The 16,167-nt window shown below is 41.3% G+C and overlaps 2 protein-coding genes across 3 annotated transcripts in view; both read left to right on the forward strand.

Moving 5' to 3' along the window:
* LOC115904483 (deubiquitinase DESI2-like) overlaps positions 1 to 1,682 on the forward strand; it is a 51,687-nt gene extending 50,005 nt beyond the window's left edge. The window contains exon 5 of the mRNA XM_030949908.1: positions 952 to 1,682. Coding sequence (XP_030805768.1) covers positions 952 to 1,194 — 243 coding nt within the window. The 3' untranslated portion in view covers positions 1,195 to 1,682. The remainder of the gene's footprint in view (positions 1 to 951) is intronic.
* A 3,925-nt stretch (positions 1,683 to 5,607) lies between these two features.
* The window catches only part of LOC115904485 (cytochrome c oxidase assembly protein COX16 homolog, mitochondrial), a 45,328-nt gene continuing 34,768 nt past the window's right edge, over positions 5,608 to 16,167 (forward strand). The window contains exon 1 of one of the 2 annotated variants that reach the window (XM_030949910.1): positions 5,608 to 5,715. In XM_030949910.1, coding sequence (XP_030805770.1) covers positions 5,650 to 5,715 — 66 coding nt within the window. In that variant the 5' untranslated portion in view covers positions 5,608 to 5,649. Of the gene's footprint in view, positions 5,716 to 5,941; positions 6,026 to 16,167 lie in introns of those variants that run through there. The other variant, XM_030949911.1, reaches the window with a different exon arrangement.

Raw genomic sequence — 16,167 nt, forward strand, 5'->3', positions numbered from 1 at the left:
TACAAACAGGCAGTAAATTTACTAAAGACAGGCTCTTGAGGCATGCCTGCTGATCAGTTCCCTGTGTCTCTTCTGTGCCTGCTAAGGGATATAGTAAAATGTAAAGGGAAACATATTTTATGTAGTCTAAGCCAGATACAGCTATTAAAATCTGGCACCTATATGTCTGCATGGCTAAATGCTACAGAGAAAGGGTCTGCAGTGTGAAGCAATTTGTTTCATTGTGCTGAATTTGATATGACCTTGGAAAACAGTATCTGTGCTGGCAGAGTGTAATCCAAGTCAGTGCCAGGAGCATCTAGGATGGAACAGAGATACTTACAACCTAGGCTGGTGGTTTTTTTATTGCTTTCCCCCCATATTAGGGGGGGAAATACCTCATTCTCCTCATACCATATGAGGAGAAATTAGAGGGTGGTATAGTGGAATAGGAAAAGGACCCCCAGATACTGTGATTGGACTGGACCACTGTGTCAGCCCAAGGAAGAAAAGGGAGGAACAAGAACAGCTTCTCAGGCATCTCCATCTACCTAGTCATACTCAGCTTCTGGGCTCCTCAAAGTCTTGCCAGCAACAGCTTAAATATTTTTCTCAGATTTTTTGAGCTACTTGCTAAAGGAATATCATTGTCTTGGTTGAGAAGCTCCAGCCGGCCTGTTCTTTTACCCATGGACTGGAGAACAGAGTCACCAAAGCCATGAGGTGAGGGCTGTGAACTGTTTTTCCTGGTTTCTGTTATGATGCTGACAAGACCTACAGCTGGCAGGGGTCCCTGTGCACGTCAGCATGGAAGTTGGCAGTTACTGCTGTTTCTGACTGCAGGAGATGCTCCTGTCTGTTCTGAGCAACAGGGAATTCACCCTGTTGAGGTGGTTGTGTGGATGAGGATGACATTTCCTCTACACTTGCTTTGGTACTATTAACCATGCTCCCTTTTGGTTTACTCCACAGATATTATGTGGGAGAGAGATCCCCCGCTGGGTGAACCGCCTGGCCTACTTCAGCTCCTGCATCCCCTTCCTCCAGAGCTGCCTCCCCAAGGAATGGCTGACCCCAGCAGCCCTGCAGAGCCACATCAGCCTTGGTCTCCACAAGGAGGAACAAGGGGACACCACAGATGAGGAGTCCCCCTCCACCTCTGCAGCCCCCTCAGCCTCAGGCACATCACGAACCTGTAGACATACACGGGTCTAAACTGCCCAGTTTTCCCCCAAATAACATCCCTGCTCTCTTGTTCTATTTATTTCTCACACCCTTTCGCACACATTGGTTTCTCTCTTCAACAGATAACACAGGGGAGGGAAGACCCCTTCCGCTTCAGTCCCTTTTCCAAGGACTGCCACTACAGTTGCTTGGCAAAATGACTGTGAACCCCAATACAGAACTGAGGATTGTGGTGACTAAACTGGATTCTCCTCCAGGGGCCTCCATGATCCTTGATCTACAGAGAACTGCTGACTCTCTCAGGCATGAGAGCATGTGTATGGGCAGAGTGCACATACTGTGATGTTCCTTCTCTGGAACTGTTTTAGCTTTTTATCGCTCCCTCTACCCATTTAAGACCAGCAGTCTCTTCTCTATTTTGGCTGGATTTTCCCTTCCCCAATGACAAATCACCTGCCCACACCCAGTGAAGGAACCAGAGCCAGAACTCAACCTTCTCATCTCTTAGACCAGCAACAAACTCCACTCAGATCCATCCCTTTTGTAATTATCAGGTTTCTAACTCATGTGAAGGACAAATGAAAGGTGCTCCTGTTCTATAACCACCTGTTTTCAGTACTCAAATTTAAGAGCTTAAATGATTGTCCTGCTCTTGAAAATAATAAGAACCTAGAAAATGAATGTGTTACTGTGGCTTTTCTTTGGGGTCAAAAAGAGCACTGGGCTGTGGTGATTAGAGGCAGCTACTAAGCAGATGCAGAGGTTACTTGACCATATTGGTGCTTTTTGGCACAGACCCCTCTCAGTTTTCCTAATCCTAGGCAGTGTTCTCAGTTTCCTTTTTCCCCCAAGATTCCCTGGGGAATCTCTCTCCTAGCTGACATTTGCTGGCTGTATTTGGGGAAATGGCCTTCCTGAGCTCAAGGAAGAGGAGAGTGAATCTGTTTGGAAGGTCAGTATTTCCTTCAGATTTTCCTCCTGCACTCACAGCCATAAAACATGGCTTCAGAGCCATTCTTCCCTGGCCTATTTTCAAGCCAACCCAAGAAGGTAAAAAACAAATGGTGAACCCAAAGAACGTCAACCTGTTCCTTTCTCCTCCCTTTTTGGAGGTGGAGGGGGAAACTTAGGGCCACATCTGGAAAGCACAAATGACCCTTCCAATGCATGGGCCACCATGGTGCCTTCCGCTGTGTGCACTATTTCAGTGGAATGAAAAATGGGCAGAGCTGGCTCACTGGCCTCTCCAAGCTGGCTCCTGACAAGAACCTGGTCCTTGGATGTATTTATGCTAATTCTGACAGCTGATGAGAAAGCACAGAATTGAGGAAAGGACAAGTACACTAACTTTTCCACTCAATTACCTCACTAGGAATTCTAGTCAGGAGGTGTAGGAAAGAATGAAAGGGGAAATCCAGGTCCTGTCCCTCCCTTGCAACTTCTCTTGGCTACACAAAGGAGGATGAAAAAGGAACAGGCAGTCTGTTGAGAGGGAGTTACCATTTTACAAATGGTGTTCTCAACAGCTACTACCAAGTCAGGACTTCCATCCCGGACCCAGAGGGAACTACAAGCCCTTAAGATGTTGGTTGTTTCCTTTTTTGGTCACAAATGCATGCTAAATCCAACCAGCTGTTTCTTTAGCTCAGGTATACAGGAGTGTGTGCTTTCAGGGCTGAAGGTCTCAGCTATGATGTAAATCATGTCTGCACAGACATTTAATGGTTTGTTATATGTGCATGTGAAGCAGGAGGCTCTGGAAAGATCTACTGGATGGAAGTGTAACTCACAGGATGGCCTCACTCCATTGCCTCCTGAAGTGATGCGTATTTAGGCAACAAAACCTTTACAACATGCGTCTCATTTTCATCCTCTGTACAAACTGCTGCAAGATCTCTACTGAACTATAGTCATGCTCCTTATTACCTTGGCTACACACAGCCAATGCTGCATTGTGAGCAATTCTGCAGCTCCTGGTAACCAGTCCAACACCAATCTTGATTAGTATGGCTTGTCCAGGGATGTTTAATTTGATTTCCATCATGATCTCCATGCCACTGCCCAGAAACCGTATTGCACAATGTACTGTTTCACTCTGTATTCCCCTGCAGTCATGGTCATTGCAACCTAAACCATTGCAGCATTGCAAGGTTCATTTGTCTGAAGTTCCCAGGGTTTCTGCCAACAGCCAGCAGCACATTATGTGCAATGAATTTTAAAGGTCCTTCTCAGGGAGAAAGTGAGAAGAGGCTTTCCCAGACCATTTGTCTAGGCCAGGGCAACTGCAGTCAGAAACACCTCGTTTCCTTTGCTGTGACAAAAGCCAGCCAGCCATCACCCTTGTGTTTCTGCTCTGCACCTTCAGATGAAGCATCATGTATACATCTAGGAGATGGGCTCCAGAGGCACATTTCACACAGAAAACCCTCTCACAGTACTTCACAAAGTAAAAAATGCTTAACTAGATGAAAACCTGGACAAGGAAACCACATTTAGCCTACTTGAGAACATAAATATGTGCTTGAAATATTGGGAACAACATTTGGGGCAAGCTGTGAATGTCATAAAAACCCCAGATGTTTGTTTACCCACTTTTATGTTTGTCTACCTGTTTATGACAGTATGGGTCACATCAAGGAGGCATCAAACCTCTGCTGTAAGTCAAACCCAGAATATATTCCAATCTTTAAAACTGTTTCTCCTTACCCCTTTCTGTTCAAGGTGACTGATCAACCAACAATGAAAAGAACAAAGTGACACTGTGGAAATAAATTATATATTGATGATGGCTTTACCTCTGTAATTTAGCAGCATTTTAGATTATTAAACATTAAGACATTTTAAAATCCTAATTTACTGTTCATCTCTGGCACAGAATGTTTGTCTTAGGCATTTTTATTATCCTTCCAATTATTATAAAATTGTTGTTATTACATAATTATATAATATTTGTATTTAGTTACACATTTACTTTCTCTTGCTGCTTTCTCTGCATAACACCATGTGGAAAATTTTAAATACCAACAGCAGTTATCAATGAAAACAGAAGAACAACGCATGAAGAGAGTGCCCCATAGCAGTGGAACAAACTCTTAACCCTTCTTCTTACAGCCAGGACTTTTGATGTCCTTTTAATAGCTGGGATGAGAGGGCACCAATTCTGCACGTGGGCATCAGCAGCTGTGGGTTATGTCTCTAGCAGTGACCTAATAGTATTCAGATGGGACACTAAGACTGGAGGTGAGGTTAGCCTAACACTGGAATATTAAAGGTACAAAACAAACTGTTGCTAGGGAAGGCATAAAAGGAGGGAAGCAATTAATAATCTCTTTTCTCAGCATGTCTTTATCTATAGTAGCAATTTCTTTAATTTCATGACATTATTCTTTCTGATTTCTTTCTGGTCAGTTGTCTTCCTCTTCACAAGTCTGTGATTTGAGGTTTATTTTTCTCAAACCCTTTAGAAGGGACAGTTGTGCTTTCAGAGGCCCTGGGTGTGCTGGTTTTCCAGCACTGAGCCTGTGCTTTGTGATGAGTTCATCCCAGGCTCAGCACAGCATGGGGATGGACACTGACAGACCTGTTCTCTTGCTCTCACTGCTCCCAGCTGAGAGTTTGCATCTCACATCTTGAATTCTGACCCATGTTGCCTTTGTGTTACTGAAGTACTCAAGATATAGTCATTTCCTGCTATGTTGTTTTTTATTCTTCAGTTCTGTTTCTTTTTCTCCAGACTGGTAGGGCTCTCAGAACAAGTTAGTGGATATTGGATTGCAATAATACTAGCTTATCTTACTGTATGTGTTTGATTTTATTCTTATTTTAGTTTGTATATATGTGCTATCTAATTAACATGGTCAGAAAACTGATCATGTTAATTAGATAGCACACATGACCAAAAATTTCCCTGATTAATGGAAAAGACCAAAGGAAGGGATCATCAATGTTCCATTTTCAAATGTTTTTAAATTAGTCTTTGAGTTAAAGCAGCAGGTGCCTTGTTCCACTTTGTCCCTGCCCTGCATGCCATCAGCAATGACTTGGAATGTGAAAAGGCTGTGTAGTGATTCAGAAGTATGTAAAGGAGGACCTGACAGTCTCCTATCTGCACATGGCGATTGCCACAGGCTACCAGAACAGGGCAGAACCTCTAGCTACAATAATATGTAAAAACATTGCAGCCTATACCTGGGGAACGGGTGCTCTTGTCTGTAACAGGTCAGTGCTCCAGCACCGTGCGTGTGGCTGTAGCTGAGACGTGCTGGGGTGGATGGCACAGCACATTTAATTCCTAGCACGTATCAAGGATATTGGCTCTAAATATCACAACAGCGGTGCTGTTCACTAGCACCGCTGTAGCCAACTTTGTTTTTAAAATGTTTTTTTTGGTTCATTTTGGTTGGGACAAGGGAAAACAAGGAGAAAAACAGATGATCACGGTCGTCAATCTTCTTCGCTTAGGAAAGCAGGCTACAGAATGAAAAGATGAAGCTCGTGACTAGGCCTGCTCAACTGTGTTCATCAAGGAGCTGTGAAGGAAAGCGTGAGGGGGTGCGTGGGCGATGCGAGTGTCGGGGCGATGTATGGAGGGAAGGGGCTGAACTGAGCTGAGCCGTGGCCGATGCGCAGCGACGCCGCGAGCACTCCCTCGCCGCCCGGGCCGCAGCGGAACCGGCGCGCCGGGCGCGGGGCCGCCGTGGCGGAGGGGCCGCTCTGGCGGCGGAGCCGCGTCCCGCCGGAAGCGCTGGGGCCGGGCCGGCGGCGGGAGGGCGGTGCCGGGCCCGTGGGGCGGGAGCGGGGCATGGAGAAGCTGCGGCGGCTGTGGAGGGGCCGCACGATGACCTTCGGGGTGCCCCTGCTGGTGAGCGGCGCGGCGGGGGCGGCACAGCGCGGGCAGGCCGCTGGCGGGGCCGGGCCGCGGCGGGCGGAGCTCCGGGCGGAGCTGAGCTCGGCGGGGCCGCGCGTGGGCGCTCTGTTGTCCCTTCCTCGGCAGCGGCTGTGCGGGGCGGAGAGGGGCGGCGGGAGCTCAGGGACGCGGTTATAAAGCATACTCCTAAAGATATTCCTAACTGGGAGCTGAGGAAAGTGCGTTGTGCAGGTGGTTTGGTTTTGGTTTGGGTTTTGTTTTATTTTTTTCCTGTGAAACAGCACTTGTATTTCTTGTCTTACTTTCTCTAGCTTTTCCTTGGATTTTAAACTGCAGTGGCACTGTTGGTGTGATAATTTGTATATCGAAATAAGTGGAAAGATTTTGAGTGAAGCGAGTTGAGGTTATAGGTAGCACCTATAGGTCGCACCGGTGCTCAAACCGGTGAGTGAGGCATAACTTTTTATAGTTGAGCTTAGGAGAGATCAGTAATGTCAGAGGATTAAAACAAAATTATAAGACTCTCTTACACACACTACCTCTGTAGATAGTGCACATTAGGTTGCACTTCTCTGTCCTAAGTACCTGTGTTCATAAGGGGGAAAATGAAAAAACGCAGAGGCACTTATGGATAAAAACTCAGGAAGGAAGACAAAAGCAGCACCAAGGCCAGTGTGGTTTTTGTTTGTGCAATTCAGGTCTCCTTATCCATCTATACAGTTGGTTTGCAAAAAGTAAACAAATTTCATGGTGGGTAAAGAATAAGGCAAAGGTTAATTCAAATTTTATAAAGCTACTAGAGAAATCAGTGCCGTCTTCCTCAAATACTCAGCAGCATGCCTTGGGAAAATGGAGTGGACCAAAGAAGGACACTGACACTTGTTAGAGTTAAAAAAAGTTTAAGGCCATTATTTTAAAGGAATATTACTGATGTTCTATAGTAAAAGTTATTAATGAAGTATCTTTTCTGGAAATATTGATGAAGGCATTTATGGAAACAGTTAAACCAAACAGACCAACAGAACAGTGTGATAATACCACAGCTACGTGAAATCATTTGCATCAGCAGCTCCATTCCCTGCTGTTGCACACAAACTCTGCCTACAGCACCTTTCTTGAAGTGATCATGCACAGTGTTACAGCTCGTCAGGTATCCTGCTTGCATATATATGCACCTGAGAGGCTCTCCAGAACTGTGCCTCTTTCATACTTAGACCAAATTTATTTTGGTTTCAGATTTTTCATGTATGAGTGCTCTGACAATATTCTTCAGTTTAATAACACCTTGCTTAGATGTTAAAGGTTGGATTAGTTTTAGCTCACGCTGCTTTTGTTTATGTAATTATTTGAATCTTGCTGCTTTTCTTCCAGAATCAGGGAAGATCAGGCAGTTTAGTATTCTCCTGCACAATTTTAACTCTATGGAATGTCTGGGGAGAATACTATGTGATTAAATAATAGATGCTTAGAGATGGTGACCTAGTGGAGAAAAAAAATCACCCCTACTTTTTTAATAATAACTATATCAGATTAACTGGTGTGGTAGGTGAGGAGATTCAACTGATACACAAGATTCTGATTTTGATAAAACTTTCTACATTATCTTCCCTGTGAGGATTGCATTTCAAAGATATGTTTCTTTTCTTTTTAGTTCTCAAAAGGATTAAAAAGATACTATAAAATGTTATCACATGCTTGCCAAATTAAAAGGTTATCATTGGAGGTAAGGTAGAAATAATGTGGGCTGTATTATTGTGAAAAAACAGAAATGTCATTACAATATGGACGAACTTGTCAAAAGTAGAGTAAAACATGAAACAGGATTCTTCCTGTGTACTCAGTCCTCAGCTGGAGTAACTTTTTAGCTCTGTGGTGCCATTCTGTTATGGTGCCATGTGGAGGTGATGAAGATGAACTGTAAAGTCTAGAGGAAAGCAACAGAAAAGGTAAAGCTGACATTCCACCTTTCAGGAATGCTTGAAGGAATTGACTTAGTTTATTTTAGAAGAGTCCGTACAGTTCTGTACGTTGAGAGTGGTGATTACCTTTCACCACTTGGGAAAGTACCCCCAAAAGAGATGATCATGGGTTAGGAAAATGCTGCTGTTTTTAGCAAAGAGCACTGTGATATGTAACGAGGGTTTTTAAAATGAGCTTGAACAACCAAATGGCATAGTTTGTCTCAGTTCTGCTTCAGTGCTGGAGCCAGGACTTCAGCACCCCAGGCCAGGCCTGTGGTGGTACTTTTGGCCATCCCTAGTGTTTTTGCAAGATTTTCCATAGGTCATAGCAGGAATTTTTAAGACTGGTTTCTTTGACTTTGTACTGCCTCATTTCATTCAGTTCCTGTTGCGACAGAGCTCTTTCCTCCAGACACAATATTATATAGAGAAATATTCTATTGTATTTCTTCCCAGGGTTTCATGTCTCCCTGCCTTAAAATTATTCTCCCTTGTGAATACTTCAGAATGTTTCTGACTTGCTGCTCAGTCTTCCCAGGGAGTAAGAAAAAGGAAAATTCATGCAATTGTCAGTTACCCAGCTGTCTATGGAGCTCTGAAGGAACCTCTGAAGCTGAACAGAATTGTGCTAAAGGATCAATTACAGCAAAAATGACAGTGAATCTAGGCAAGGAATCAGAAGGAGCATGCCTTTGCAATCCTTTCAATTCTGCTGAATTTGTTAATAATACTGAAACCAAAGGTTTCTGTTAGATTATTACATTCTGTACATAATTTTCTTCTCTCTAGACTGATGCAGGATTATTCTTCAGTACTGCTGAACTTTTCATCAGTACTATGTTTGCTTTTTTGGCAGGAAAAAAATCAAATGGCTTTCATATCTTGCCTTTTTATACTGCATATTTGAATGAAAAATCCCTGTGCAAGAATTGCTGAGGCTCCAAGGTCAAAGACATCCTAATTCAAAGAAAATGGGTGTCTCATTACACCTCCCCACCCCCCAAAATATATATATGCAAAATATTTCTTACTTTTTAGTGTAAATTATTCTGATAGTTTTATATTTGTTCTTTTGGTCTTGGGGCTGCTAGAATATTTCACCGGAGAAGGAATTTTTGTGGTTGATCTTTAAACCTCATACTGGGAACAGCTTTCAGAGTAAGATGTGAAAATCACAGTTTTCCGTCGTACTTTCTCAGTAGCTGAAAAAAGTGTTTCTTCGTGAGCAACAACGAAACTGTAGGGGCTAGGACTTAAACTTGCAGGAGACCTTGATTTGTGAATTTTTCTGTAACTTTGTAAACTTCACAGATACAGTATGTCTGTGTCGCATAAACAGTAAGCATGCAGGAGATTGTGATGTAACCTGGTATGGAATATCTCAATGGCTTGAATGCAATCAAATGAGTAGTCCCAAAGCATTTCTGACGATGGTAACATCTGTGTAGATACTGGGATGAGCTCCAGCAACCTTACAGGTGTATCTGAAATTTGCTGTTGCAGTAGAGGGCTGTGCCACCTCTGTGGTAACTTAAACATCTTTGTGACCAACATTGACATCTCTGTTTGCTGTTTTGATTACAGGAACTCTTTCCTTATCACATAAAACTTAACTTACGAGTCTTCAGCATTCATGGCTCTATTATGAGAGACGCTTCAGTTTCTGCTGCTTTATATTCCACAACCAGCTCTACCTGAGCAAAAGGGATGTGTCTGTCAATGTCATATTGCTGCAGTGATGCTTCTGTAAGATCCTGAAAGAGTAAGGCTCCTTGGCTTGCTGCTGGCGCATCCAGCATCAGAGCTTCCTTATGGAGCACCAAACATGTCAGGTCACCTCTCTGGTACACTTGGAATATTCGAAGTCTGCTGGAAGTTATTTTTTTTCCAACAAGTTTAAATGAGGGCTCTGTATCATTAAGGAAACAAGTTTGGATTTCAAAATTGCTAAGTAGTAACAAATGTAAAACACATGTTAAAACCCCCCCTATTGTTTCATATGCTCACAGCACTTTCCAAGACTTGCCTTTGTGGTTGTGTCTCCACCTGATTCTAGGCAAGGATTTTTCAAACTCTCCAAGCGGCAAATTGAATCTATAGATGCAGTTCCAGTTCTGTCAGTATGTTACAAGGAAAAAATTATGTTCTGAGTATCTGAAGGACATTCTAGCAGAAAGAAAATATAGTCTGAGGTTCATTTCATGATTTTTATTGCACACCTAAAATAGGTATATCACACTGTGTGTATGGTAATGAGGATTTTCAGATTTGCACTATATTACAACATTCTCCATACCTACTGCTGTAGATTTTGACCTCCTTTCATTTTTCTGCGGTTTTGTGGGGTTTTTCCCCTCATCCTGTAATGACTGCTTTTACAAGTACTTTGCTTCTCCTTCTGGATCTTTGGTGTTTTTCATGTTGTGCCTAGTATTGCCAAAGGGGAAGGTACACGTAGCTTGGAGTGCTGAAAGATTTTACTATGAATAAATATGATTCTAAAATCTATTTCCACTATTGATTATTAGCACAGACTGTACTACAATGCCATCTACTCTGCTGCCTTGGACAGTGCAAGTTTACTTTGATAAACACTTTGTCAAGGGATGCCAAGAATGCATGTCATGTACAGGCCTAGGAAAAAGGTCAGGTTAGAACAAGTCCCTAAAAATGCTGCAGCAATGTGGTTGGTGCTTCCAGGCACCATTAGAGAAGGTCAGTGGCATCTCAGACTCTCATTAATGAGCCAGTTGTTTTGACAAACAAAAGCAAAACAATTTTTCGAGACATCAGGACATGAAATTTCATGTCCATGGATTACTTTTGTTCACTGGTGTGAAGTCAGGGTTATCTAGGAGCAATGACTGATGCCCAGAAATGTTTTGCAGATATATGAAATGATATTTTGTTCTTCTGTGAGTTACTTAAAGTGAAAATTTGCAGGGTTAATGGGTTAAATTTTCATAGATTTCTTTAACTTCAACATTTCTAGTTAATTTCAAAAAAACTTGCTCAGTTTTGAGTCCCGTAGTATGCTAAATACAAGGCACACTTTCCCCCACAGATTCTGGAGGATCTGCCTGTAAAAAGATGACATGAACACTGGAAATACAGAGAGTTTTTCTTGGGAGTAATCATGATTCTGAGATCTTTCTGTTGCTTATCAGTGTCTATGAGTAGAAACTGTTATTACGTTATCTTCTGATATTGTTTGAAGAAGGATTATTGCAATCAGTATTTTTCAGTTTTAGATATGTCAGTGTTATTGCTAACATCTTTCACTTTATTGCCTTGAACAATTCATAATACTGAGTTGCAGGACTTTTATTAATATCTGTTACTTCATGTAACTTCAGAATAAATTTTGACATATGCAGAACAGTTGATTTAAATGTTAATACATTTTTGAGACATGAATAGAAATTAACATTCATCTATGAGAAGAAAATTCTGACTTCTGGTATTTGTAGAGAAATTTGGACTGCCTGTAAAAGTCACAAGTATTACATTTGCAGCCTAGAGGAGCAATAAATACAAAACTGTTTTTAGAATTAAAAGTTGTTGCTCTCAATCAATGACTAACAGAGTGTTGCTTTTATGCTTCGGTGACTGGTATTATACATGTAGGGTCTCTAGGCCTCTGATGAGAGGCTGTGCTTCTGCTTTGCATCTCCTGTTCATCTATGTGTGTTTGAATCCACAGTGTGGAGCTGTTCCAGACGAAGCCAGCCTGGAACTGTTAGTGCTCATGTGGAAGCCAGAGTGTTCAGGCTGAATGGGCTTTTGTGGAGTCCAGTTTCTGCAGTCTGAATAAGCTGACTTCCATCTTTCAGTTGACTGTTAGGTCTTAAAACTTCTGAGTTCTCCTTTTGAATCAAGGCTGTAAATTTTTCATTTTCAGTCTTTGAGAACAGTTTTCCAGATATATGTGACAAACAAATAGGCACTCTTTAGTACTTCAGAGTTTCCCTCTGTTTCGTTTCAAAACATAAAGGGTGCATTTGCATTGTTTAATGCTGTTAGAATGGACTAATCTGGCACTTGGGGGGGCCTGAGGTTCTCTGTTGAGCCTCAAAACTGAAGAAGTCCAGACTTGCCTGTTTTCACAGACAAGTGTGTGTTTAGTCCTGCCCTAGGTCTCCCACTTCTTCAAGGGGTTGTGATGGTAAAAATGTAAGATTCATATTTATTCTACTGAATGTTTAATCTTCATTTCTTGTCCAGGATTAGCAATAGGGAAACAAAACTTATTCTGGTTTCTTTTTATGTTCTTTCATGCACGTTTCAGTTTATTGCAGTTTTGATCAGGGCCTAACACATCACAAGAATACCAGCTTGCCACACGATGTAAACACTTTCTCATTGTAATTACCTTGGCTAGATTTGAACCTGTGAGTTGTGGAAATGATCATTTTAATAAGGAAATAAAATTTTGTTTTTTAGAAGCTTATGAAGAAAATGAAGAATGAAACTGCAGCTCAACCACCAGGACAGACTTGGATTTCAAACAACTGCAGCTGCAGAGTGAAATTCCTTTGCTGTCTGACCAGCCCAAGCAATGTGTGTAATGCAAAATGACAATGATGTGGCTGAAATGCCCTTTTTTGCTCATGCTCACATTGAGGAACATATGGGTTTCTATCTCTTCTGCATTATTCTTGATTGGTTTCTATTACATGCATTTTCTTTGGTTTAAAACCTATTATGAATTGGACATTTCACACAAAATTGTGAATAATAAAATAAGAATAACAGAATAACAAAAGTTTTGTTTTCTCATAAGACATTGAATAGTGAGATCGAAAGGTTATGGACAGGATTTTTGTTTTGTTCTCTGGCCTGTAGCTATTCATATTTGCAATCTTTAAAATCATGGCTTTGAACATTCTCTTACTGAGCCAATTAACCTGATACCTTGGGCCAAGTTTAATATTCTGCACATGTTCTACATGCTGTGCAAACTACACTCTGTTTTATCAGTCAGTAACAATTGTCTCCAGTTTATATCAGCAGCCGTTTCCTGAAGACCAGCATGGTATCCATGTCATCTACTGCTGGATTTCATCCCTTTTTGGGTGCAGTTCAGCCTTTCTACAGTGTGTGATTCTAGCATCTGCATTAAGTCAGAGCATTTGCTTACTTGGTGTACCTTTGAATGAAATAACTCCTGATGGATGCATGGGTTTGGTTTCTGTTTTCCCCCAAAGGAGACCTCTGGTGTGAACCTAAAGTTATTTCCATTTTTTTGTAGACCAGAGGTAAAGGTAGACCCTCTTTTTCTTCCATTGAGGGTGAGGAGAGGATTTAGTAAGTTTCTGAGAAGACGTTGCCCTGTTTTTCTCTCTTCTCTGCAGTTTCAGTGTTACAGCCAAGTTCAGGAATGGCTGTGGGAAATAAACTTTTGAGAGTAAGAGCTGGCAGAGGGGGGCGCTTCAGGTTAAGATGACTTGCCTGGTCTTTTCTGGGACTGGCAATTTGCCCTGCTACTTTATTTAGGGAAAAGAAAAGAAACTTCAGTCTTCTGGACTGCCAAATTGCCATCTTTCACCGGTCTTGCACTGCACATCTCACAATTCTTTAAAAAGGAACCCCCAAAATTCTCTTTGGTGTGATCACTGCAAACTAAACTAAAATAATTCACTACTGCTCTAGTTTTGAAGCTTTTGATGAATAGCTGGAGAGTTCTGTAGCAATAGTCTTGAAGAAGAGGTTACAAAATTACCATGTTCCTTCTGTGTATACATATCATAACATCTTCTAGCACCGCATGATTGGCGCTGGCAGCACTAAACATTGTGATTTGGTTAATTTAGGGATTTATGACTTTGTAATTATCTTTCACAACTGGTACTGTAGTAGGAATGGCTTTCTCTAACAACAGGGATGCCTGTGACATGGCATTTTGCTGGTACTGCCAGAGAGGCAGTTTCTTATTCTTTTGTTTAACCCAATGAAGTGAAGCTGATTGCTTTAGATTATGCAGGAAACTAAAAAAGGGATCTGTTGTAAGTCTTAAGTTCTGCTGGTATGAGCCCTCAATGACCACCCACTGTAGCTGGTGACAAACACAAGTATTTCCCATCCTGTGTGGTTCAGGGGATCAGTCTGATGCCATCTATAACTGATTGCATAACATACTTCCCAGTGGAGACATGAACAAATAGAATTTTTAAAAGAACGTTATTAAAGAGAATTTTATGTCATTTTTTTACATAAAATGTTTATTGAGGTTGCTGAGTGTATGTGACAGATGGTGCTCTTATGTCACATCCTATCTTTCATTTTGTTTTGGAACATGCAAGTCTTCCATGCATGCATAATTGCATTACAGCATCGTAGGGGTTTTTTTGTGTACTCACTGAAACATAAAGGAATAATCCAATGTGGGATCTTTAATGGGGGTTGTGCTAGCAGTGCTATTAAGCTGTTTGCTTTGGTGTTAAGTGCTGGCTAACTAGTATGGTTAATGATCTTTGCCTCCCTAAGTTAAACTTCAGGTGTAAAGGAAAAAATGAGAAGTTACTATCATTTCATCAACCTGCTGAAAGCATTCAAGTAATGAGATAGATGATGTTCACTACATATTTTTCTTCTTTCTGTATTGTGCAGCAAATAAAATTAATAGTTCCCTCACAATAAAAGAATGCAGGTATATATGAACTTTGCAGCTTGAGTATCCTTCAGATGCCAGTGCCTTAATATTTTATCATGTACATTAAGTATCTGATTCTAAAATTGTAATGAAAAAAAATATTAATTTTTATTATACATGACATTACTTTTCTCTCTTCAGTTAACAGGAGAGTGAACTTGATCCTGACTTCATTAGAATGGTGCCAACCTAACTTATATTTATATTGCATCCTGAATAGCTTCTACTGTCTTTTTATGCCTGGACTAGTGGATGGAATATACTGGACTTCACTGTTGCTTTTGGGTTAGATTGGGCAAATTTGTACATTGTAGTGCTTTTTTAACTGAAGAGTGTTTTGCAAAGAATGCAGAGATTATCTCTGTTTTACAGTTTGGGGAATTAGAAAAGTATGTGAGGCATACAGAATATGCAAAGCCAACAAGCCAATAATGGTGCTGGAAATCTTGAGTCTTACCCTGTTTCTGATTACTTTGACTGGTGATTCTTGCTGTTTCACTGTTGTCTGTAAATATAGCCAACTGAAATTAAGGTAGCGAGGGCATCTTCCCTCACAGTGCAACTGAAAAGAAACAGTTAAAGCCAGGATTAGTAGTTCTACTCCATGCATTGTCAGTCACCGAGTCCTTTGCTACCTTTAATAGTATTACAGTTGCATAAATTCATTTATACCTTCTTTTATTGGCTTTTGAACACAGTTTTCAAAAAGATAATTGACTGAATAGATGTCCATTGCTGCTCTGGCTTGCGTAGATGAATGCAATTCATGCTCAGGGCTGTCAGCTGACTATCTTGACATGCTGTTGGTTGATTAAATAAGTGCTGAATATGACTGATTCTGGTTTGGTTTTGCAGTAAAGTCAGACATCATCTTTGGTTCTTTAGAACATTGGTCAAGTGGGCTTGTAAACATATTTATATTCTTTGTGTGCATCCTGTATTTTGCAAAACTATTTAATAACTAAGGTCCTAACCTTCCAGCAGTATGCTGTGTAATATTTCAGCAGCATTTGTATTTTCTTGCAGCATCAATGTGCTTTGTCTCTGATGGTACTTAACTGATGTTTCATGGTAAGATAAATCAGCCATTGCAGTACTGGAAAAGTAAAGGCAACTGTACTGGTAATGCCTGATAAGCTAAATGTGCCAACTTGTTGTGCTGCTTCTGCTGTGTGAAGAGCAAAGGTACATCACAAACCAAGTGGGTTTTCTCCTCTTAGTAGTACCAAGGTGTTGTGAGTAAAACTGCAGCATCAGCCCAAAACCTGAATTCCAAAACAGGAAGTGAGAGGTGTGTGTATCAACTTCTCTGCTGTGTGTAGCTGCAAATATAAAATGCACTGTGTCGTGAATGGTTGCTGTCAAACAAGGGATAGGATATGATGAGACAAAGTGAGTAGCACGTGACTTATTTCATACAACAACCTTGCAAAAACTTGATTTTTCATAGTTGCAGTGTACATTACAGAGTTTTCAAGCTAAAGAATGTAATGTTTCCTCTTTAGCCTGCAGCATGGCTTTGT

This window comes from Camarhynchus parvulus, chromosome 5 (genome assembly GCF_901933205.1).
Source record: "Camarhynchus parvulus chromosome 5, STF_HiC, whole genome shotgun sequence".
NCBI lineage: Eukaryota > Metazoa > Chordata > Aves > Passeriformes > Thraupidae > Camarhynchus > Camarhynchus parvulus.